Here is a 24,285-nt window from a genome sequence, read left to right on the forward strand (position 1 = left end):
AACCCACCTATCCTGCACATCCTTGGACACTATGGGCAAGTTAGCATAGCCAATCAACCTAACCTGCACATTTATGGACTGTGGGAGGAAACCCAAACATTCAGCAGAAACCCATGCAGACTCTGGGAGAATGTGCAAACTCCACATTGACAGTCACCCAAGGCTGGAATCAAACCCAGGTCCTTGGTGCTATGAGCTGAAAATGTGTTGCTGGAAAAGCGCAGCAGGTCAGGCAGCATCCAAGGAACAGGAAATTCAACATTCCGGGCATAAGCCCTTCTTCAGGAATGAGGAAAGTGTGTCCAGCAGGCTAAGATAAAAGGTAGGGAGGAGGGACTTGGGGGAGGGGCGATGGAGATGCGATAGGTGGAAGGAGGTCAAGGTGAGGGTGATAGGCTGGAGTGGGGGTGGGGGCGGAGAGGTCAGGAAGAAGATTGCAGGTTAGGAAGGCGGTGCTGAGTTCGAGGGATTCGACTGAGACAAGGTGGGGGGAGGGGAAATGAGGAAACTGGAGAAATCTGACTTCATCCCTTGTGCTTGGAGGGTTCCCAGGCAGAAGATGAGGCGCTGTTACTCCAACCGTCGCGTTGTTATGATCTGGCGATGGAGGAGTCCAAGGACCTGCATGTCCTTGGTGGAGTGGGAGGGGGAGTTAAAGTGTTGAGCCACGGGTGGTTGGGTTGGTTGGTCCGGGTGTCCCAGAAGTGTTCCCTGAAACGTTCCGCAAGTAGGCGGCCTGTCTCCAAATTAAAACATTTCCTTTTCTAATGTCATAGTTTCACACAACAGGCAAATATCTGATGTAGCTGAAAATGTGTTGCTAGAAAAGCACAGCAGGTCAGACAACATCCAAGGAGCAGGAGAATCGACATTTCGGGCATGAGCCCTTCTTCAGGGAGAAGGGCTCATGCCGGAAACGTCGATTCTCCTGCTCCTTGGATGCTGCCTGACCTGCTGCGCTTTTCCAGCAACACATTTTCAGCTCTGATCTCCAGCATCTGCAGACCTCCCTTTCTCCTCCCTGGTGCTATGAGGCAGCAATGCTAACCACTGAGCCACTGCGCCACAAAGTAAATAGGTTTTCCTTTATGACCAATTGTATATACATTTTGTATCCTAGTTTGAATCTCAGTATCATACAACACCTCGTTTTAATTAATCTCTGCTCCCAATTATGCAATCTCTTCATCACCTCATTCGGTCATGGCCTCTTGCACTTGAGATATTTTCATCATTGCAGCTCCCTCAAACACTAACTACTCTCAACAGTACTTCTCAGCTGTCCTTGATTCTGTCAAATATTCAAATCTTTTTGAATGACTCATTGCTCTTCTCTGCGCATTCCTTGGGACTCTCCAAACGCCTCTGTAGCAATCCTATGAGTCTCAGCCTTGTCTCTCACTATCTATTATGCCAAGTTCATTTTCCAGGAATCAATCTTTAAGGACATCTCACCATTGTTCTAGCATATGCTATCTTACCCCACCACCCAAATAATTAACATAATTAACCTTCCTAAGTTTTACAATGATCCAAAATATTTAATTTCTCACAAACAAAGCCCAAGCTTTTATTATTTTATTAGGAATGAATCCATTGAAATTATAATGACAAAAATTTGGTTCATGGATAGTAACTCTTTCTGCACCATTATCTGTTTTGCTCATTAGCTGGGGCAGTGTCAAAATGCTTATTGCTACATATTGTGAGTATCCAACAAGTCAAACTGACATATTTCTGATAACTTGCTATCAAAGTTTACAACAACCGTTGAACTCCTCTCTGTAGGATTACTATCTTTCAGTTTTCCATCATTCATAAATCTATCATTCATAAATCTGAGAGAAACATACCAGTACTGCTATAAAATGCAAGTCCACTTGATGCACGGAATTCTTGGATAAAAAACTGAGCCAGTAAGATCTGTTCATCTGTTTTCAGTGGTTCCTTTTCATTACTCCAATGCAGCATTAGATCTTTTTCATTGTAAGCATCTGGAGGAAAACATTAAGGCATTATTATGGTCAAGACAAGATTACAAACTAATGATTTATGTTACTATAATTAGGTTAGTAAAATAATTTTACAAATTTACAAAACATGTCAACTCTTTAATTCTACAGTGTTTCCAGTTCTGACATTACCACCTGAAATGACATCACCGACCCAAGGAACACCAAACATATAAATAGAAAGCAGAAAACATCAGCAGTGGTTCATGTGGAGGCTCACTAAAGATATTACCTAGTATGGTGACGAAAATGAACCTTCCAACTCAGCAAAAATACCTACATCCAGAACCTCAACCTGAGCTACAAATCTTCTCAAAACTCGTTAGTTTTTCCAGTACTTACTGTCGTAGAGGTATAGAAATATACAGTACTGAAACAGACCCTTCAGTCCAAATAGTCCATGCCAGCCAGATATCCTAAATAAATCTAGTCCCATTTGCTAGCATTTGGCCTGTATCCTTCTAAACCCTTCTTATTTATATACCCAACCAGATGCTTTTTAACTGTTGGAATTGTACCAGCTTCCACCACTTTCTCTGGCTTCTCATTCCATATGCACACCACCCTTTGCATGAAAATGTTGCCCCTTAGGTCCCTTGTAAATCCTTCTCCTCTCACCTTAAACCTGTGCCCTCCAGTTTTGGCCTCCTCAACCCCAAGGAAAAGACCGTGCCTATTTACCCTATCTGTGCTCATGATTTTATAAACCTCGAGAAGGTCATCCCTCAGCCTCCGATGCTCCAAGGACAAAAAACTTGGCCTTTTCAACTTCTCCAGACAGCTCAAACCCTCCAACCTTGGCAACATCCTTGTAGATCTTTTCTGAACTCTTTCAAGTTTCACAACATCCTTCCTATAGCAGGGAGACCAGAATTGCACACAGTGTTTCAAAAGTGACCTAACCAATGTCCTGTAGAGCTGCAACATGACCTCCCAACTCATATACTCAATGCACTGACCAATAAAGGAAGCATACCAAATGCCGCCTTCACTATCCTATCTACCTGCAACTCCACTTTCAAGGAACTATGAACCCGCACTCTAAGATCTCTTTGTCCAGCAATACTCACCAGGACCTTACTATTAAGTACATAAGACCTGTCCTGATTTGCCTTTCCAAAATGCAGGATGTCAAATGTATCTAAATTAAACTCCATCTGCCACTCCTTGGCCCATTGGCCCATCTCATCAAGATCCCAATATACTCTGAGGTAACCTTCTTTGCTGTACACTATACCTCCAATTTTGGTCCAATCTGCAAACTTAATCATACCTCCTCTGTTCAATCCAAATAATTTATATAAATGATGAAAAGCAGTGCACCCAGCACCGATCCTTCTGGCACACCACTGGTCACAGGCCTCCAGTCTGAAAAGCAACCCTTCACCACTGCCCTCTGTCTTCTACCTTCAAACCAGTTCTGTATACAAATGGTTAGTTTGACAATGTTTTCTCAAGCTCTAATTGATTTTAATTCTCATCAGTCAGTTAATTAAAATAATAGTTTAGACAACAATGTAAACAAAACAAATTCAGCCTATGATCCTCACATCACACCGGACTTTTAAATGCATTGAAGAACAAACAAGTATGACCACTAAAACGTAACAAACCAAGTATGAGATACTTACAACTTTCGAGCTCCAGTGAGCAGTTCTGAGTATCAAGGGGAAAGCTGCTAAAATCCATTGAACACGTGGCAGTGACCGTAGTCCTACAAGAAGTATTCAAAATAAACTATAAAATATGCTCTAATTTCAGCCACATAAATACCAAGGTATTCTGAAAAATCGGCTTATGTAAAAGTAGAGACTACAGTAATAGAGTGTGGTGCTTGAAATAGCACAGCCGGTCAGGCAGCATCCAAGGAGCAGAAGAATGGATGTAGGTTTGCTCGCTGAGCTGGAAAGTTCGTTTTCAAATCTTCTCAAAACTTGCTGAGGAGCAGCAAAGTCGTATTTTGTGCATAAGCCCTTCATCAGTCCTTCCTGATGAAGGGCATACGCCCAAAACGTCGACTCTCCTGCTCCTCAAGATGTTTGCCTACAAGCTGTACTTTTGCAGCACCACACTCTTCTACTCTGATCTCTAGCATCTGCAGTCCTCACCTTCTGAGGCTACAGTAATAGTCATATAGTGGGAATGTTAATGGACTAATCCAGATGCCTGGAATAGAATGCTCCCAAGACATGTTAAAATTCCATTATGCAGCTGGGAATTAATAAATCTGGAATAAAATGAGAGTTTCAACAATATCCATTAAATTACTGAATAGTACCTGTTTGGTTCATGAAGGATTTTTCAAAGGAAAATCTGCCTTCCTACTTAGCCTAGCCTGCATGTAACTACAGACCTATAGCAATATCATTGACTCTTAATGTTAAGTATCCTAGTAAGTCACTCCATTTTATAAATCTGATATAGAAATGTTGCAATAGAATAAAGCCAGATCACAACCTGGTGCCTCATGATCCAGTTCATTTCTCAGTCTACCATTACCATCGAACCTAGGGCCAAACCTTGGTTTCATTAGGAATTTAGAAGAAAAAGTCAGGATCAGTGCCATTCATACTGAAAAACAAGATGGCAATCTGGTGAAGCCAGAACACTGCAAATAATGTAAGCCAGACATTGGAAACAACATTCTATAGATAAAGCTTAGTGATCATGATGTGCATCCCGTGCAGAACATCATTGCAAAGCGGAAACATTTTCAGTCACTTGCAGATCTTCAAGACAAGGCAATCAAAGGTTATCATCAGGACTAGGTGGGAATGTAGATCGGCTGTGATCTTATTCATAGGAGTAGGCCCAAAGGGCTGAATGGCCTACTTTTCCTATGGTCTCCTATTTCATATGTTAATATTCAATACATGGTGGTTGATTGATCTTGACCTGATACTGAAATTCCCAGACACCAGTCCTTACCCAGTTTGATTAACTCCATGAGATATTAAGAATTAGTTGAAGACTATAGATTCAACAAAGTCTTTGAGGCCTGACAACACCCTGAATGTAAAACTGAACAGGTGCCCCAGAACCACTGTATCCTTATTACAGCTACAATGCCAGCTTCTCCCCAACAAAATGGAAAATTGTCCAGATACATCCTCAATATAATAAGCTGAGTAGGTCAAAACCAGCTAATCACAATTCCATCAGTTTATTTTCAATCATCTGGATAGAAATAAAAAGTTAAAATAATGACTGCAGATGCTGGAAACCAGATTCTGGATTAGAGTGGTGCTGGAAAAGCACAGCAGTTCAGGCAGCATCCGAGGAGCAGGAAAATCGATGTTTTGGGCAAAAGTCCTTCATCAGGAATACAGGCAGAGTGCCTGAATAGTGGAGAGATAAATAAGAGGAGGGTGGGGGTGGGGAAAAAGTAGCAGAGAGTACAATAGGTGAGCGGGGGTGGGGATGAAGGTGATAGGTCAGGCAGGAGGATGGGGGAAGGTAGCAAAGAGTACAATGGGTGAATGGGGGTGGGGATGAAGGTGATCGGTCAGAGAGGAGGGTGGAGTGGATAGGTGCTGAGCTGGAAGTTTGGAACTGGAGTGAGGTGGGAGAAGATGGAACTGGTGAAGTCCACATTGATGCCCTGAGGTCAAAGTATTCTGAGGCGGAAAATAAGGCGTTCTTCCTCCAGGCGTCGGGTGGTAGGGAAGCAGTGGTGAAGGAGGCCCAGGACCTTCATGTCCTCAGCTGAATGGGAGGGGGAGTTGAAATGTTGGGCCACAGGGCGGTGTGGTTGATTGGTGTGGGTGTTCCGGAGATGTTCCCCAAAGCACTCTGCTAGGAGGTGTCCAGTCCAATTCCTGCAGTGGCAGGGGATGATACCAGGACGGGAGGGTGGGTTGTTGGGGGGGTGTGGACCTGGCCAGGTAGTCATGGAGGGAATGGTCTTTGTGGAAGGTGGAAAGGGAAATATATCCCTGGTGGTAGGGTCTGTTTGGAGGTGGTGGAAATGTCATCGGATAACTTGGTTTATGCGAAGATTGGTAGGGTGGAAGGTGAGTACCAGGGACGTTCTATCCTTGTTACGGTTGGAGGGGTGGGGTCGGAGGGCGGAGTTGCAGGATGTGGACGAGATGCATTGGAGGGCATCTTTAACCACGTGGGAAGGGAAATTACGGTCTCTAAAGAAGGAGGCCATCTGGTATGTTCTGTGGTGGAACTGGTCCTCCTGGGAGCAGATATGGCATAGGCAGAGGAATTGGGAATAAGGGATGGCATTTTTGCAAGAGGTAGGGTGGGAACTGGTCCTCACCCTGAATAACTTCTCTTTTCAATCCTCCCACTTCCTCCAAACTAAAGGAGTTGCCATGGGCACCCGCATGGGCCCCAGCTATGCCTGTCTCTTCATAGGATATGTGGAACAGTCCATCTTCCGCAACTACACTGGCACCACCCCCCACCTTTTCCTCCGCTACATCGATGACTGTATCGGCGCTGCCTCGTGCTCCCACGAGGAGGTTGAACAGTTCATCAACTTTACTAACACCTTCCATCCCGACCTCAAATTCACCTGGACTGTCTCAGACTCCTCCCTCCCCTTCCGAGACCTTTCCATTTCTATCTCAGGCGACCGACTCAACACAGACATCTACTATAAACCGACTGACTCCCACAGCTATCTGTACTACACCTCCTCCCACCCTGCCCCCTATAAAAACTCCATCCCATATTCCCAATTCCTTCATCTCCGCCGCATCTGCTCCCAGGAGGACCAGTTCCAACACCGCACAGCCCAGATGGCCTCTTTCTTCAAGGACCGCAGATTCCCCCCAAACGTGATCGACGATGCCCTCCACCACATCTCCTCCACTTCCCGCTCCTCCGCCCTTGAGCCCCGCTCCTCCAACCGCCACCAAGACAGAACCCCACTGGTTCTCACCTACCACCCCACCAACCTCCATATACAACGTATCATCCGCTGTCATTTCCGCCACCTCCAAACGGACCCCACCACCAGGGATATATTTCCCTCCCCTCCCCTATCAGCGTTCCACAAAGACCACTTCCTTCGTGACTCCCTCGTCAGGTCCACACCCCCCACCAACCCAACCTCCACTCCCGGCACCTTCCCCTGCAACCACAGGAAATGCAAAACTTGCGCCAACACCTCCTCTCTCACTTCCCTCCAAGGCCCCAAGGGATCCTTCCATATCTGCCACAAGTTCACCTGTACCTCCACACACATCATCTATTGCATCCGCTGCACCCGATGTGGCCTCCTCTACATTGGGGAGACGGGCCGCCTACTTGCGGAACGCTTCAGAGAACACCTCAGGGACGCCAGGACCAACCAACCCAACCACCCCGTGGCTCAACACTTTAACTCTCCCTCCCACTCCATCAAGGACATGCAGGTCCTTGGACTCCTCCACCGGCAAAACATAACAACACGACGGTTGGAGGAAGAGCGCCTCATCTTCCGCCTGGGAACCCTCCAACCACAAGGGATGAACTCAGATTTCTCCAGTTTCCTCATTTCCCCTCCCCCCACCTTGTCTCAGTCGGTTCCCTCAACTCAGCACCGCCCTCCTAACCTGTAATTTTCTTCCTAACCTCTCCGCCCCCACCCCACTCCGGCCTATCACCCTCACCTTGACCTCCTTCCACCTATCACATCTCCATCGCCCCTCCCCCAAGTCCCTCCTCCCTACCTTTTATCTTAGCCTGCCTGGCACCTTCTCCTCGTTCCTGAAGAAGGGCTTATGCCCGAAACGTCGAATTTCCTATTCCTTGGATGCTGCCTGACCTGCTGTGCTTTAACCAGCAACACATGTTCAAATGTGATCTCCAGCATCTGCAGACCTCATTTTTTACCCTTATGGGAAGAGGTGTAATCCAGGTAGCTGTGGGAGTCGGTGGGTTTGTAAAAAATGTCGGTGTCAAATCGGTCGTCTTTAATGGAGATGGAGAGGTCCAGGAAGGGGAGGGAGGTGTCAGAGATGGTCTAGGTAAATCCCTCCTCCCTGACCTATCACCTTCATCCCAACCCCCACTCACCTATTGTACTCTATGCTACTTTCTTCCCACCCCCACCCTCCTCTCATTTATCTCTCCACTCTTCAGGCACTCTGCCTGTATTCCTGATGAAGGGCTTTTGCCTGAAACGTCGATTTTCCTGCTCCTCGGATGCTGCCTGAACTGCTGTGCTTTTCCAGCACCACTCTAATCTAGAAATAAAATGTGTCAATAAGAGTGCAATCAGTTTGCATTTATTCAGCAACAACCTGTTCACTGAAACAGATTAGATTCCACCAAGGCCAATGAATGCCAAGCCTCATAAAAACATTTGTGCAAACATGAACTAAAGAGGGAAATTTCAGAGTCAATGTGAATGTGACTACCCTTGACATCAAGGCAGTTTTTGGCTGAGTAAGATATCCAGGAGCCCTGCAAAAATTGAAGTCAATGTGAATGTGGTTGTGTTTAACCCAAAGGAAAATGGTTGTTGGGGGTCAATCATCTTAGGCCCAAACATTGCTGGAGGAGCTCCAGGGCAGTATACTGGACCCACACATATTCAATTGCGTCACCAATGCTCATTCCTTCAACATAAGGTCAGAAGTGGGTTTGCTCACCCATCACAGCTCCTCAATTACTGTAGCAGCGAACACATGCAACAAATATGAATAACATTCAAGTTTTCACTATGATGGCAAGTAATATCAACAACACACAAACATCATTGCGACTTTCATGCTTAAAGTGCATTTAAATTGGCACACAACAGATTCAGACTTTTAGGAGTAGCGGCCTCAAGTTGCACTAGAAATTTAAGGAGTCATTTTGCTAGTTGTGTAATCATTGCCATTTCCAGATCATTATTAATATGTTTCTATAATAATTCTCAATAGATTCATATTTATGGCACTCGATGCTGTGTAACACTACCTCAGAACTCCTCCAGCTATAACTACATTACATCAGTAAAACTAGGTTAAAGTTCAAAACTTTCCTTACAAATTAATACAATTGCACAAAAAGTGCTTGTCGACTTAAAAAGATATGTGAGTTCCCATTTTAGGTCCGTAACGTGCTTGACAAACTGCGTAAGAAATGCTGTAAAAATGGAGGAACACATTTACCTTCAACTTCCTAAGTGACTGTGCTCATCTCCCCACCACCCTGCTATTTGCTTCAGGGAGTCAGTCAGTTCTGTAGGAATTCATCTTGCAATATGGCAGCCATCTTAAACAAGTTGCCCACATATACTTATAGTACCATTAAAAGCAATTAGTTCACTCCCTTTCACATGCCAAAATTTCCCCAATTGTGGAGAATTCCAGATCTTTAAGAGCTGTTCCCACATGGAGCTTTGCAAACCCTTGTCAAGAGTACTGCAGATCACACTCTTGGGAAAGCTTTTCTTTTCTTTGCAATATAATCAAATGAGAGAGTAGGGCTTGTATTACAAAATCCAACACAACATACACCCTAAGCTATGGAGAGACGTTTTTGGGATAAGGCTAGCTTTTTTTTGCTTGAATCAAAAAAAGAAGCTTTTGTATTTTCTAAACCTTGACTAAGCAATGCAGTCTCTCACATCAAATCAGTATTACATTAAGTAAATCATTTCATGGATTATTTGAAGTGTAAATGATAATCGAAGTACAAATAAAAATATTTTGTATCAATATTACTTGTATTATGCCATAGTTTGAAAGATTCAAATAATAATAAGAATCATATGTACCATTTTGGTCAGATAGTGTTTTGAAATGTGGGTATAGTTGATCTGTCATCTAGCTGTAATACAGTGTGAGAGAGCACAGTGCATATAAATAGAAAATAAATCTTGTATTTCCATTGATATCAAAACATTATCCACTTAAAAAGGATTCATAGAAGGAAAAACCAACTGAAGATTAAAATGGAAAAATACTATGCTCAGCAATACTAAGAAAAGTCAATTAGCAATGACTCACCTTAAACTGTACAGGATGTTGCCATCTGGATATACCCTTAGCATGATGTTCTCCATGGTTGTGTCATGTATGAAAGAACTTTTGGAGTGAACAAAAAACACATCTGGAACCCAAATTTTCTTGACTAATCTTCCATCAAATGTCATACTTCTGTTGGTGGAACTTTGGAAAGCGAGTCTGCTATCTTTCCAGTAGTGTCTTAGGTACAAAGTCATTGTAAAGTCCTATGGATATGGATATGAAAAATCAGAAATAAATTGATTCTGAATCAGAAGAGGGATGATTTTAAAAATATGGAATGTTAATGCTGGTAATTATTTACATGATAAACGATTGTTTTCAGTCCTTGTTCCAATCACATTTCCGAGATATCAGCTCAATTACTATTGCTGGCCTGGTAGTTACATTAGTGTCATAACTTGATTCCAAGAATACTCTGACTATATATTCATACCACTAGTAAGACTACCTATTTCCATGGCCATTCTTCTCCTACTGAAACCCTTACTCATGCCTTGTTACCTCTAATGCATTCCTGGCATATGTCACATAGTCTACCCTCCCTAAACTCTGCTTGCCATGTCTTAAGCTGCATCAAATCCTGGTCAAACATCACCCCAATACTAACTAACCTACACTGGCTCCCAGTCAAGCCACATGCCTCCCGTCTTTGCAATCTCCTGCAACTACTCATCACTCCAAGATTTCTTCATTTATTTATTTATGGCATCTTATGAATCCTGTTTTTAATCACTGAAACATTGATGGTAGTGTCTTCACTTGCTAAGACCTATGGTCTGGTAGTAAAAAGTGAGGTCTGCAGATGCTGGAGATCAGAGCTGAAAATGTGTTGCTGGTTAAAGCACAGCAGGTCAGGCAGCATCCAAGGAACAGGAAATTCGACGTTTCGGGCAAAAGCCCTTCATCAGGAATGAGGAAAGTGTGTCCAGCAGGCTAAGATAAAAGGTAGGGAGGAGGGACTTGGGGGAGGGGCGATGGAGATGTGATAGGTGGAAGGAGGTCAAGGTGAGGGTGATAGGCCGGAGTGGGGTGGGGGCGGAGAGGTCAGGAAGAAAATTGCAAGTTAGGAGGGCGGTGCAGAGTTCGAGGGAATCGACTGAGACAAGGTGGGGAGAGGGGAAATGAGGAAACTGGAGAAATCTGAGTTCATCCCTTGTGGTTGGAGGGTTCCCAGGCGGAAGATGAGGCGCTCTTCCTCCAACCGTCGTGTTGTTATGTTCTGGCGATGGAGTAGTCCAAGGACCTGCATGTCCTTGGTGGAGTGGGAGGGAGAGTTAAAATGTTGAGCCACGGGGTGGTTGGGTTGGTTGGTCCGGGAGTCCCAGAGGTGTTCCCTGAAGCGTTCCGCAAGTAGGCGGCCCGTCTCCCCAATATAGAGGAGGCCACATTGGGTGCAGCGGATGCAATAGATGATGTGTGTAGAGGTGCAGGTGAATTTGTGGTGGATATGGAAGGATCCCTTGGGGCCTTGGAGAGAGGTAAGGGAGGAGGTGTTGGCGCAAGTTTTGCATTCCCTGCGGTTGCAGGGAAAGGTGCCGGGAGTGGAGGTTGGGTTGGTGGGGGGTGTGGACCTGACGAGGGAGTCACGAAGGAAGTGGTCTTTGCGGAACGCTGATAGGGGAGGGGTGGGAAATATATCCCTGGTGGTAGGGTCCGTTTGGAGGTGGCGGAAATGATGGCGGATGATATGCTGTATACAGAGGTTGGTGGGGTGGTAGGTGAGAACCAGTGGGGTTCTGTCCTGGTGGCGGTTGGGGGACGGGGCTCAAGGGCAGAGGAGCGGGAAGTGGAAGAGATGCGGTGGAGGGCATCGTCGATCACGTCTGGGGGGAATCTGCGGTCTTTGAAGAAGGAGGCCATCTGGGCTGTACGGTATTGGAACTGGTCCTCCTGGGAGCAGATGCGGCGGAGGCAAAGGAATTGGGAATATGGGATGGCGTTTTTACAGGGGGCAGGGTGGGAGGAGGTGTAGTCCAGGTAGCTGTGGGAGTCAGTCGGTTTATAGTAGATGTCCGTGTTGATTCGGTCGCCCAAGATAGAAATGGAAAGGTCTAGGAAGGGGAGGGAGGAGTCTGAGACAGTCCAGGTGAATTTGAGGTCGGGATAGAAGGTGTTGGTAAAGTTGATGAACTGTTCAACCTCCTCATGGGAGCACTAGGCAGCGCCAATACAGTCATCGATGTAGCAGAGAAAAAGGTGGGGGGTGGTGCCAGTGTAGTTGCGGAAGATGGACTGTTCCACATATCCTATGAAGAGACAGGCATAGCTGGGGCCCATACGGGTGCCCATGGCAACTCCTTTAGTTTGGAGGAAGTGGGAGGATTGGAAAGAGAAGTTGTTCAGGGTGAGGACCAGTTCAGTCAGTCGAAGGAGGGTGTCAGTGGAAGGGTACTGGTTGGTGTGGTGGGAAAGGAAGAAGCGGAGGGCTTTGAGTCCTTCACGATGGGGGATGGAGGTGTACAGGGACTGGATGTCCATCGTGAAGATAAGGCATTAGGGACCGGGGAAGCGAAAATCATGGAGGGGGTGGAGGGCGTGGGTGGTGTCCCGAACGTAGGTGGGGAGTTCTTGGACTAAGGGGGGACAGAACCATGTCGAGGTATTGGGAGATGAGTTCGGTGGGGCAGGAGCAGGCTGAGACAATGGGTTGGCCGGGGCAGTCAGGTTTGTGGATTTTGGGCAGGAGGTAGAAACGGGCGGTGCGGGGTTGTGGGACTCTGAGGTTGGAGGCAGTGGATGGGAGATCCCCTGAGGTGATGAGGTTATGGATGGTCTCGGAGATGATGGTTTGGTGGTGGGAGGTGGGGTCATGGTCAAGGGAGCAATAGGAGGAGGCGTCCGCGAGCTGGCATTTGGCCTCAGCGGTATAAAGGTCGGTGCGCCAAACTACTACCGCACTTCCCTTGTCTGCCGGTTTGATGGTGAGGGAGTGGAGGGCTGCACGTTCTGAGGGTGAGAGGTTGGAGTGGGTAAGAGGGGTGGACAGATTGAGTCGGTTAATGTCGCGGCGGCAGTTGGCTATAAATAGATCAAGGAAAGAGGCCAGCACGGGGTGTCCAGGTGGATGGGGTGTGTTGGAGGTGGAAGAAGGGGTCGTCAGAGAGTGGTCGGGAGTCTTGGTTGTAAAAGTAGGCACGGAGACGAAGGCGGCGGAAGAATTGTTCAATATCTCGCTGCGTGTTGAACTCATTAATCCGAGGGCATAGGGGAATGAAGGTGAGGCCTCTGCTGAGGACTGATCTTTCATCTCAGAGAAGGGGAGGTCTGGAGGGATGGTGAAGATCTGGCAAGGCTGGGAACTAGGACCTGGTGTGGGACTGGAGCTGGGAGTGGGGGCGGGGTTAGGGGCAGGGACGGGGACGGAGATTGACGTAGGGGCGAGGTTAGACGTGGTGACGATGCTCGGCGTGGGGGCGGGGTCACACGTGGTGACGAAGCTCGGTGTGGGGGCGGGGTCACACGTGGTGACGGAAGTCGGCGTGGAGGCGGGGTTTCGCGTGGTGACGAAAGTCGGTGTGGCGGCGGAGACACCTGAGGCGTTATGGTCATGCGGGTTAATGATGTCACTGCGGGCAGAAATGGCTGCGGTGACGGCAACCGAAGGGGCGGAAATGGTTGTGGCGACGAAAGAACCGTTGTTATTCCCGATAGCCACGGGGGTCGCGAATCCATCAGCGATCTTCCTGGCGATCGTGGAAGCGGTTGTCTGGGCGGCGATCGCGGAGGCTGCGAGGTCTGGAATACTTTCCTTACAACTTCACTTTCCTCCTTTTAGACAAGACTTAAAACTGATCTTTTTAACCAAGATGTGGTTATTTAACTCAACTCCTCCTTATTCAATTCAGTGTTTAATTTTATTTTAAAACATTCCTGCAAGCTTCTAATGTCTTTGTCATTTTATTACATCAAAAGGTACAAATATAAATTGTTTTGGACATGAGCCAATTGAATAGACTGATGGTGATGTAAAGCCAAAAGTCAGGATCCTCTTACATCAGTAAATCAAATTCAAATAAAATGATAATAAATACAATAATATGTACTGTGCTGTGTGACGCAATTATGTAGTCCAGTTTTACTGTAAATACGTTCCTGTCCATAAGTAACAAAATTCAGACTTACCATATCAACTTCAGAAATGCTGTCAATGCTTTCAACTTGCACATCTATACCAACAGATACTGCTGGTCCTTAAAAGGCAAGTGGGAAACATATGACTTTAGTTTCACCATTTTTAATGTTTTACCTTCAAGTAGTTCCAAAAGCAGCAGTTGTCATACAATATCTTGTTCATTCTTAATAACGTAAATAAAAAGCAAAAATTGTAGCAAATGCTGTAAATCTGAAATTAAATCAGAGATGGTGGCAACACAACACAGGTGAGTCACCTATGCCCCTAGTTTTCACATTTCTACCCTGGAAAAAAGACTCCAACTATCCACCTTACCCATGCCTCTCAATTTTATATACATCTATCAGGTCACCCTTCAGCTGCCACCATTTTAGTGAAAACAATCCAGGTTTGTCCAACCTCTCCTTATAGCTAATACACTCCAATCCAGGCAACATCCTGGTAAACCTCTTTGCACCCTCTCTAAAGCCTCCTATAGTTTGGAGTCTAGAATGCCACAAAATACTCCAAATGTAACCTGACTAAAGCCTCATGCAGCTGCCACATGTCTTACCAACTTTTACATTTAATGCCCCAAGTGATGAAGGTAAGCATTCTATATGTCTTCTTTAACACATTATCTGTTTGTGTTGCCATTTTCAGGGAGCTATGGAGTTGCACAACAAGATCCCTCAGTATATCAATGCTCCTAAGAGTTCTCCATTTATTCTATCCTTTCTTATTGCATTTGACCTCACAAAATCACCTCACACTTGTCCAGATTAAATGCAATCTTCCATTTTCCCACTCAATATCCTAATGTATCCTTTAATAACCTTCCTCACTGTCCACAACTCTGCCAATTTTCATAATCATAGAATCATAGAATCCTTACAGTGTGGAAGCAGGCCATTCAGCCCATTGAGTCCACACTTATCCACTGAAGACCATCCCACCCAGATCCATCCCTCCGCCCTATCCCTGTGACCCTGCATGTTGTCTGTAAACTTACTAATCAGACCACTTAAATTTTCATCAAATCATATTACAAACAACATAATTCTCAGTACTGATCATTGTGAAATGTCACAGAACTTCAGTCAGAGAAACACCTCTCCATAACTACCCTTTGTCTTCTATGACCAAGATAATTGTGTGTGCAATCTGACTTAATCTTCTGGACCAGTCTACCATGAGGGACCTTTTCAAATGCCTTAGCAAAATCCATGTTGTCAAAATCTACTGCCCTATCCCATCAATCATCTTCATCACATCCTTAAAAAACTCAATCAAGTTTGTGAGATAAGACCTTCCCCACAGAAACTCATGCTGACCAAAGTCCATTCTTTGCTAAGTGCAAGTGAATCCTGTGAATAAAGGTCTTCTCCAATAATTGACCCTCTCACTGATGTAAGGCTCACTGGCCTATAGTTTCCTGGATTATCCCTGTCACTATTCTTAAACCAGCAACAACATAGGCTATTCTCCAATCTTCTGGGACTTTTCCTGTGGGTAAAGAGGACACAAAGGTCTCTTTCAAGGCCCCAGAAATTCACTCTTGCCTCCCTCATTATCCTGGAATAGATCCCATCAGGCTCTGGGAATTTATCTATCTGAAAGCTTTTCAAGAGGACCAAACACCTCTTCTTTCTTAATACTGACATGTCTCGGAATATCAACATATCTCTCCCTAATCATATAATCATCAATGTCCTTTTCCTTAGTGAATACCGATGTGAAGCACTTATTAAGGACCTCAACCACTTCTTCTGGCTTCACACATAAATTCCCTACTTTACCCTTGACTGGACCTATCCTTAACTATTTACTATTTTATCTTATTAGGTATAAAATACCTTGGGATTCTCCTTATTCTTACTTGCCAAGAACATTTCTTGGCCCCTTCTAGCCCTTTTAATTTCTTATTTAAATTCTTTTCTACTTCATTTATATTCCTCAAAGACCTTGTTACATTTCACTTTCCTTAACCTATATTTGCTTCCTTTACCTTCTTGACTAAACTTTCAATACCTTTAGTTACCAAGTTTCCCAAATCTTGCCATCCTTATCGTTCATTCTAACAGAAACATACTGGTCATGAACACTATTCATCTGGCCTTTAAAGGATTCTTACGTGTCAAGTGTCTGCAAACTCTAAAATTGTCCCCTCTTCACCAACATCCAGATCACAAATATTTTACAGGAAATTTATTGATCCCAATACTGACCATTCAGGAATTTCACGATAAACCTTGTACCAGCCTGAAATATATTCATTGACAACTGGTGTCTGAAGATTCAAAGGTTTGCAAGTGCTCATGAGGAGCTAAGAGGTTGTGCCCGTGCTGCTAATGCAGCAACTGTTTGGAATTTTCTTTCAGGATGACATGCACGCAAAGAATATATACACAAGGCATAGTCCACACATATTAAATTCGCATTCTTCCTAAACTAGAATCTATTATTTTCATCTCTTCTGAAGATTATGAAAACTGTATCCACTTTATCAACCACCTCACCCAATGATTCGTGGACAACATTGGACCAAGGTGGCTTCCCTTAATCTTTTGCTGCACAAAATTCACCAAGTAGAAGAATTCTGCCAAGGTTTCCACTTTCTCTATCTCTGCTAACTTCAAGACTTAATTTAAACTGAATCCTTAATATATTACACTGTCTAGAAATTTCACTATACAATTGATCTTATTCTCTCCAGGCTCTCCAAACTCAAACTTGGAGTGTGCTGCAAAGTGTTTTAAAAGCTAGCTGTGCAAAATGCTGGAAGGCCAAGCCATCAGCTACCTGTGTGATCTTGGGACCATTCACTTAAGGCCTTGTAGCTCCTGTGCTGGGATTACAAATTCAACTTCTATAAATTAAGATTCAAATAGCATTGTACTAACTGAAGTTACGATTGCAATTTTGAACGATAGCAACCAAATGAAAAATAACTGATGTAAGTACCTGTCAATTAAATGTCCAGATCATTATTTTCTCATTCATAGAATGAATGGATATAATCAGACATAAACATGATTTTAAAAGGAATTTCTTCTTATTGGAAATTAACTTTAATTAATTTTATCTACTAGCTTCATGGAGGAAATACAATAATTAGTATGAAGATTAATAAATGGTTTCAGAGACGAATATTTAAAACTGGCTCTGTCTATTTAATCCTATTGTAACAAACTTAATTTTAATTTGAATGCATTCTATGTAGAACAAATAAATAAAGCTTAATCTTGTCTTAATTTCACCTAAAAGTAAAGAAAAAGTTTTAAAAAGCAACCCAACATTGTATTTTGTATTGTAGAGAAACCTGTGCCGATAATGGACAGAAAATAAATGTTCAAAAAAAGCCACTGTTTAAAGGGGTGTATTTCCACCTAATCTGTGATGCTAATTTTTTTTTCTATATCATTTGAACGTACCTGCTTTTTGTTTCTTATTCCTTCGTGACATGTGGATATTGCTACTGGGCCATTTTAATTGCCCTAAAGAAGATGGTGAACTGCTGCCATCTTTAACATACTGTTGATTTTTGAAATTTTTTTGCTTTTTTTTATTTACAATAGAGTTAAAATAAGATTTACATTGGTTAGGGCTAAACAAAATCTTTACTTAGTCTCACATTTAGTATCAGATATATTGGCCTTTTTGCTGCCAATGGCAAAGGGACTATACTCACCACTGACCTTGAAAAAGGAGTTGCCCTCATAATTTTGCAGGGTCTAGATTTTTTATTTTGTCCTACTCCAAAGTGACTTTCAATCTCATACCACCTATATTCTGCAGTAATCATGAACAATGATGTCATCAAATAGGCTAAGTGGCTAAGCAGCCAATCAGGTTGAAGAATTCTCATAGACATCAAGCCGAAAAGTAAAAAGCATGCATTAGAATTCATTTCTTATTGATTTTATAAAATTTTAAATAATTAGAAGATGGACTATTAGAAAATCATATTTTGACAAATTCAAAATCACATGACATTTGTCACAGAATGGACAGAACAATATACCATATGTATAAAATTTGCTTTACAGAACCATGATATTCAATATTAATTTGTTTCAGTATGCTGCTAAAACTCATTCAACAAAGCATAACATTTTCAATGATTCTTACAGTGAGAAAAGCATGTAACTAGTTTAGGTTCACATCAATTTAGATTGAAAAGACAGCAGCATATCCTGTAGAAATGTTCGGTCTCACTAATAGCAATTTACAAAATTGCATCTTTAATTGCATATGTGCAGACACTACAATGTATTGTCAATTTTACAGAGTAACAATGACAAGCACTAATACTATTACCTTCACTAGTTTGAAAATTCTAGACCAATAAAGAGAAATGGTTAATTTAGCATTAAAATGCTCTGGATTGATACATTCATTAAGTAGCTACATCATTTTAATATGTTTTTTTTATTAATTGCAGTGGGAACGCTGGCATATGAAACTTACCACCAAAGTAATATTAGAGTGGAATGTTTTCTGGGCCTGTTCCCGGGCACACCTGAGCAGATATTAGTAAATTGAATAGCTTTGAACCCTTAGCATAAATGATATTTTCTCCTATTTAAAATTCATTTCCAATATCATGACAATTACACTGTGCAAATTTTATAATAGGCAAATGCTCCCAAATCTTTTCATATTACGTTAGCTTCTGAGTGAGTCAAATTTTGACTAGCCAACAATGCTGCTCAAATTGTTTACATATGAAAATATATAGCAGCTATAGAAAATCCATAGTAAGAGTTACACTTCTCAGAATGAGGAAAAATACTTAAACTACTGAATAGCATGGTGAAATTGGTAGAAAACCTTTACCTCCAAATCCGGGTCTCATTGCAAAATCGTGGTCCTCTATTCTAAGGAGTTGTTCAGATTTTGTCAGGTGTGTTTTGGTTAAATCAGATCTTTTACTTTCTGGTCTACTGAAGCAAAACATAAAATTTCTTCAAAATCGTAATAGAAAAGCATGGATGCAACACTGCTTTTAAAAACATCAGAGAGTGGTATTGGCAAGAGATTGGTTAAATCAAACAGTACTTAAAATCATGTGCTAAAACACAATACAAAGGAAATAGGGAGCCAAAACTACACCGGTGTACTGATGAGCTCTTGAATGGATCTCACCAGGTTGGAGGATGGACCTTTTATAATTATCAATCAGTGTTAATACGGTTTCCTCTCAAATTCTATACACTAACTTTCACCCAGAGTGCTTCAGAAAGTATCAGTGAAGATGTGTGACAACGTAAAGCACATCGAATGAGGGACCTAATAGGGTGGCATTAACAAGTTGCCCATGAAGAAACATGAGACACAGCCACAAGTAACTGTCAGGTGCAGTGATCTATCCCAGTCTCATTAGTCTTATTGCCAAGGAACAAGCAAGTTCACTTTAGCTCTCAGACTGCATCTAAAAACATGATGTGAGGGTGCCTGTGTTGGACTGTGGTGGACAAAGTCAGAAGTCACAACACCAGATTATAGTCACACAGGTTTATTTGAAGTCACACAAGTCTTGACAGCACAGCTCCTTCATCAGGTACAGCTACATCTGACAAAGGGGCTGTGCTCTGACAACTTGTGTGATTTCAAATAAACCTGTTGGATTATAAACCTGCTGTTGAGTGACTTCTGAATTTGTGCACTTAAAAGCAGTATTTGAATAAGAGAAATAATTACATCTTAAAATAAGGTGTGGAATGAAGAGTGTTGACTTTAGAGTAGATTAGATTCCCTACAGTGTGGAAACAAGCCCTTCGGCCCAACAAGCCCACACCAACCCTCCGAAGAGTAACCCACCACCCTCCGACTAATGCTCCTAACAACTATGGACAATTTAGCATGGCCAATTCACCTGACCTGCACATCTTTGGAATGTGGGAGGAAACTGGAGTACCCGGAGGAAACCCACGCAGACACGGGGAGAATGTGCACACTCCGCACAGACAGTCTCCCAAGACTGGAATCCAACCTGGGTCCCTGGCGCTGTGAGGCAGCAGTGCTAACCCCTTTTGCAAGTGTTGACTTTTGAATTTCTCACATTAAAAGGAAATCTACACTTATTTTACATCAGTTATTCATGGACTTGAGCTTTCCTCTCAGCAACAAACAGAAGGCACTAGATATTTTAAATACTATCGCTTTTCCATAGACTTTCTATGCAGTTTTCTACTGGAGGTTTTTATAACTAGAACATTATTTGAATGCAGCACTCTCTGTAAGGTATCTGGATCGTGTGTGAATAAGGCAAGCAACCTTGTATCTCCTCATCAGATTGCAGAATCGTAAATGTGGAATGCAGATATTGAACCAGGAAGTGTCAGAACATTTCATTCAATGTCAAATCAATTACAAAATGTAAAATAAGGATAGAGGAAGATGGAACTAAGAGAGACAAAATAGACATAAAGAAAATGTAAATATTATAAAATCACTTATGCCTTTTAAATGTCCAATAAATAAAATCTGAAGGAATTTGACTCCAATTATGAAAATGAATTTGCAGTGCAAGGAGATTTCTTGGCAGAAATTAGGACTTACCATAGGAATAAATATTCGGTTGTGCTTGAATTAAAAAGCTACATATTTTTCTGGTTGGTGTATATCAAATAAGTACAGCAACTTCACACTATTCTATGTATTCTGATACTGAGTCCCTTGAATAGAAAGAGGTTTCTGGTTGAGCAGGGCATCTCAATAGGAATTTCCTGATTTTCATATTTATAAGACCATAAGATCATGAAAATAGGAACGGGAGTAGGCCATTCAGGCCCTCAAGCCGGCTCCAGCATTATAGGATCATGGCTAATCTAACATTTCTCAAGCCCACTTTCCTACCCTTTCCCCATAACTCTTGATTCCCCTATTAATCAAGAATTTATCTATCTTAGCCTTAAATATACGCAAGGACTCTGCTCAGACAGCTTTCTGTGGCAAGGAGTTCCAAAGACTTACAACTCTATGAGAGAAGACATTCCTCCTTACCTCAGTCTGAAATTGTGCTCCTTAATTCTGAGATTATACCCTCTGGTCCTAGATTCTCCCATGAGGGAAAACATCCTCTCAGTATTTACTCTGTCAAGCCTCTTTAAAATCTTACATGTTTCAATGAGCTCACCTATCATTCTTCTAAAATCCAGTAAGTACAGCCCCAACCTGTTTAATCTTTGTGTATAAGACAATCTCTCCACAACAGGGATCATCCTGGTGAACCTTCTCTCAACTACCTCCAATGAAATAATTTTTTTTTAAATAAGTAGACCAAAACTGCTCACAGACTGCAGATGTGGTTTCACCAGCACCTTGTATAATTGCAGTAAGGCTTCTCTACTCTTATACTCCAACCCCTTGAAATAAGGGCCCACATTCCATTCACCTTCAATCACCTGCTGCAACTATGTGCTAGTTTTCTGTGTTTCATACGCACGTACCTCCAGTCACTTCATGTTGCAGTTTTCTGTTTTTCTCTATATCAATCCACCAAGATGAATTATAATGAATTTGTTCTGCTTTCTAAAATGAACAACTTCACATTTTCCCATATTATGCTTCACTTGCCAACATTTTGCCAGTTTACTTAACCTATCAATATCTCTGTGTAACCTGTTTGCATCCCTCTCTCAACCTACCCTTCCACCTATTTTTGTGTCATCTGCAAATCTGGCTAGAGCAGATGCAATTGCTGGAAGTTGTCATCTGATATGCACTTTAACAATGGTGCTGGCTGTAAGACTGATCATTAACCCACTGCAAAATACAATTCTTGCAACCTGAAGTAGGCCCACACAAGGCACAGGTAGATCAGCAGGAAGCCGGAAGAACACAGCAAGCCAGGCAGCATCAGGAGGGGGAGAAGTCGACGTTTCAGGTTTACCTCCTCCAGCTTGTCTACCTTGGATTCCAGTATCTGCAGTTTATTTGTCTCCAAAAAAAAGCAGAAGCGCAGTGATGTTCTATACTGGGTATTTGCTTGATCAAGTTGAATTTTAACATAGGTAGGATTTGTAACATTGGACCAAGAGGAGTAGAAAAGGATGCAATGGCCAATTCTATCACAAGCTGCAGCTACTGCAAGGAGGATGAAGTGAGATAACATGCTGCGTCACACAATATTGATGCAACTGACTGAAATAGCTGCTGTGGACAGGATGAAGTTGAATTGGCATCATTCAGAATTAGTCATCAGAATGCTCTGTGCAGAATTAGATAAAGAACCATGCATTGAAAAACCATAGAGAGAAAGAATATAAATGAAATGCTAGTTCAAGGTGTTGAAAAGAATTATAATACGTGAAAACAAGTAAGAAAACCAGATGGCTTTGTTAACCATTAAGACTCCCCCTATAGTGAGTCCAATACATACTCTCAAATGATATTTTAAATTAATTCATCTCAGTGGGATTGTTATGGCAATCTCTAGTTCAGACGGTAGCTGTATAATTGCCATATACAGTTTTCATTCAAGGTGGGCATGAGGCAGATGGGAATAAAAATTGCTCAAATGGATTCTGCACTACAAAAGTGAGCAGACCTGAATTATTGGTCACAGCTAAAAATGACAAATCTTCTTGATGCCTGGATGCAAGAGACAAGCCGAGATGGAAAATGTAAAAATCAAAACTATTTTTCTTATGCAATCTAAATATGTTCATTTTGACCAAGTTATTATTCAGATTGCCACAACACAGCTTACCTTTTCTGCTTGATATCCTGCGATCTGGGCTGCTGGTGGTGTTTTTTGATATGACTGATACTGCCCCTCTCCATTGCAACCGGAAACAAGGTGAATAACAGCAGCCCCCAGAAGAACAGCATGGCTTTAATTCACAGTTTTCTTATACATGGAGACAGTCAAGATAACTCAAGGCGTCATGTCATTTTAAAGAGTCCACCTAAGACACCAACAAGAAAAGTATCAGCTTCTCTCAACATGCCACACATTTCACCAGCTCATTTTCTTTTTGTCTCTCGATTCTGGAATCCAATTTTATTTTGACGGAAAAGATATACTTAAAACTTGAAATATATTGAATTACAGTCAGATCTAAAACCCATTGAAGCCTGACTGGAATGGGCCCAGTTTTATTATTTATTTTCGATGTTTGAAGGCGGGTGTCACATTCAAACCAAGCGGCTCCAGAACTGGAAAATAACAAATGCATGCAAGATGCACTTCTGAGAATTAGGAATAAGGAGTGACGTCAATCATTTTAATCCTCTTTATAACTACCCAGACCAGAGGCCCAAAATAGTCCAGTAACATTAAAATCTGATGAAAGCTCAACCAGTTTTTCCCACTCTATTGGAAACCACAGGACACAAAATGTTTTCACTCAAAGCTGAAAGGGGGAGGGGAGAGATAAATACATGGCAACGAACTGCTAAATGTGACATCAAATAAACATCAAGAGGTTGGTTGACCCACATAATTGCCCGTCAATGCTTTAATTTATTTCGTATACAAATTACCAATTTTGCATAGAAGACATCTTTGATTATCTGGTGACATTATCAGATAGAATGTTTGCACCAGGTTTTTCAAACAATAATGGTGTAATATTTAAAAAGTCAAAATACAATAACGCTTGGCAGATATATCAATTGATGCACTTACCAGCAGCACTAATCCCCATGTCTAAAGCTGGAGTTTGGCAATTGCTCCAAATAGTCGCAGATTTGGAAGATCTTAAAATCTGCAGAATCGGAACAATACTGGAAATAGTATGGGATGTTGACTGGAGATCTGATTAACTAAAAGTGAAAAGTTCTGACAAACGACCAAGCATTGGGCAAAATGACTTCATTCACAGATCTTCACACAGAGAAAAATGTTTGTAACAAGCAGCTGGGCAAGTTCGGGGGAGGGGTGTGGAATCCGTTCTTTAAGATTAATTGCTTAGTAAATATGGAATTCTGGACGGTGTTGATAGAGATAGCGCTGTCCATGTAAACATTTCTGTACAGCAAATCTGCTCGGTGTATTTCATCTGTCAAAAGTAGAAATAATAAAAAAAAAGAACTCAGGAAGAAGGAAATAATTAGAGGGAGAGAAAAATGACTCAAAGACTTATTGGATCAAAGACTAGAGTGGAATCAATTAAAAATCAAGGTCCATAGAAAAGTATAAAAACGTATGGATAAAGACAAAGTATCGATATAAATGTTAGTAATTGAGATT

The 24,285-nt window shown here is 42.4% G+C and overlaps 1 protein-coding gene across 1 annotated transcript in view; it reads right to left on the reverse strand.

Moving 5' to 3' along the window:
* LOC132820753 (gamma-aminobutyric acid receptor subunit rho-3-like) overlaps positions 1-18,957 on the reverse strand; it is a 30,955-nt gene extending 11,998 nt beyond the window's left edge. Inside the window, exons 1-5 of the mRNA XM_060833039.1 lie at positions 18,918-18,957; positions 14,096-14,157; positions 9,953-10,176; positions 3,644-3,726; positions 1,854-1,994 (exon numbers count right to left, since the gene is read on the reverse strand). Of these exons, the coding sequence (XP_060689022.1) occupies positions 1,854-1,994; positions 3,644-3,726; positions 9,953-10,176; positions 14,096-14,157; positions 18,918-18,942 (535 nt within the window). The 5' untranslated portion in view covers positions 18,943-18,957. The remainder of the gene's footprint in view (positions 1-1,853; positions 1,995-3,643; positions 3,727-9,952; positions 10,177-14,095; positions 14,158-18,917) is intronic.
* Between the last annotated feature and the right edge of the window lie 5,328 nt (positions 18,958-24,285).

The sequence above is a fragment of the Hemiscyllium ocellatum genome, chromosome 12, assembly GCF_020745735.1.
Source record: "Hemiscyllium ocellatum isolate sHemOce1 chromosome 12, sHemOce1.pat.X.cur, whole genome shotgun sequence".
NCBI lineage: Eukaryota > Metazoa > Chordata > Chondrichthyes > Orectolobiformes > Hemiscylliidae > Hemiscyllium > Hemiscyllium ocellatum.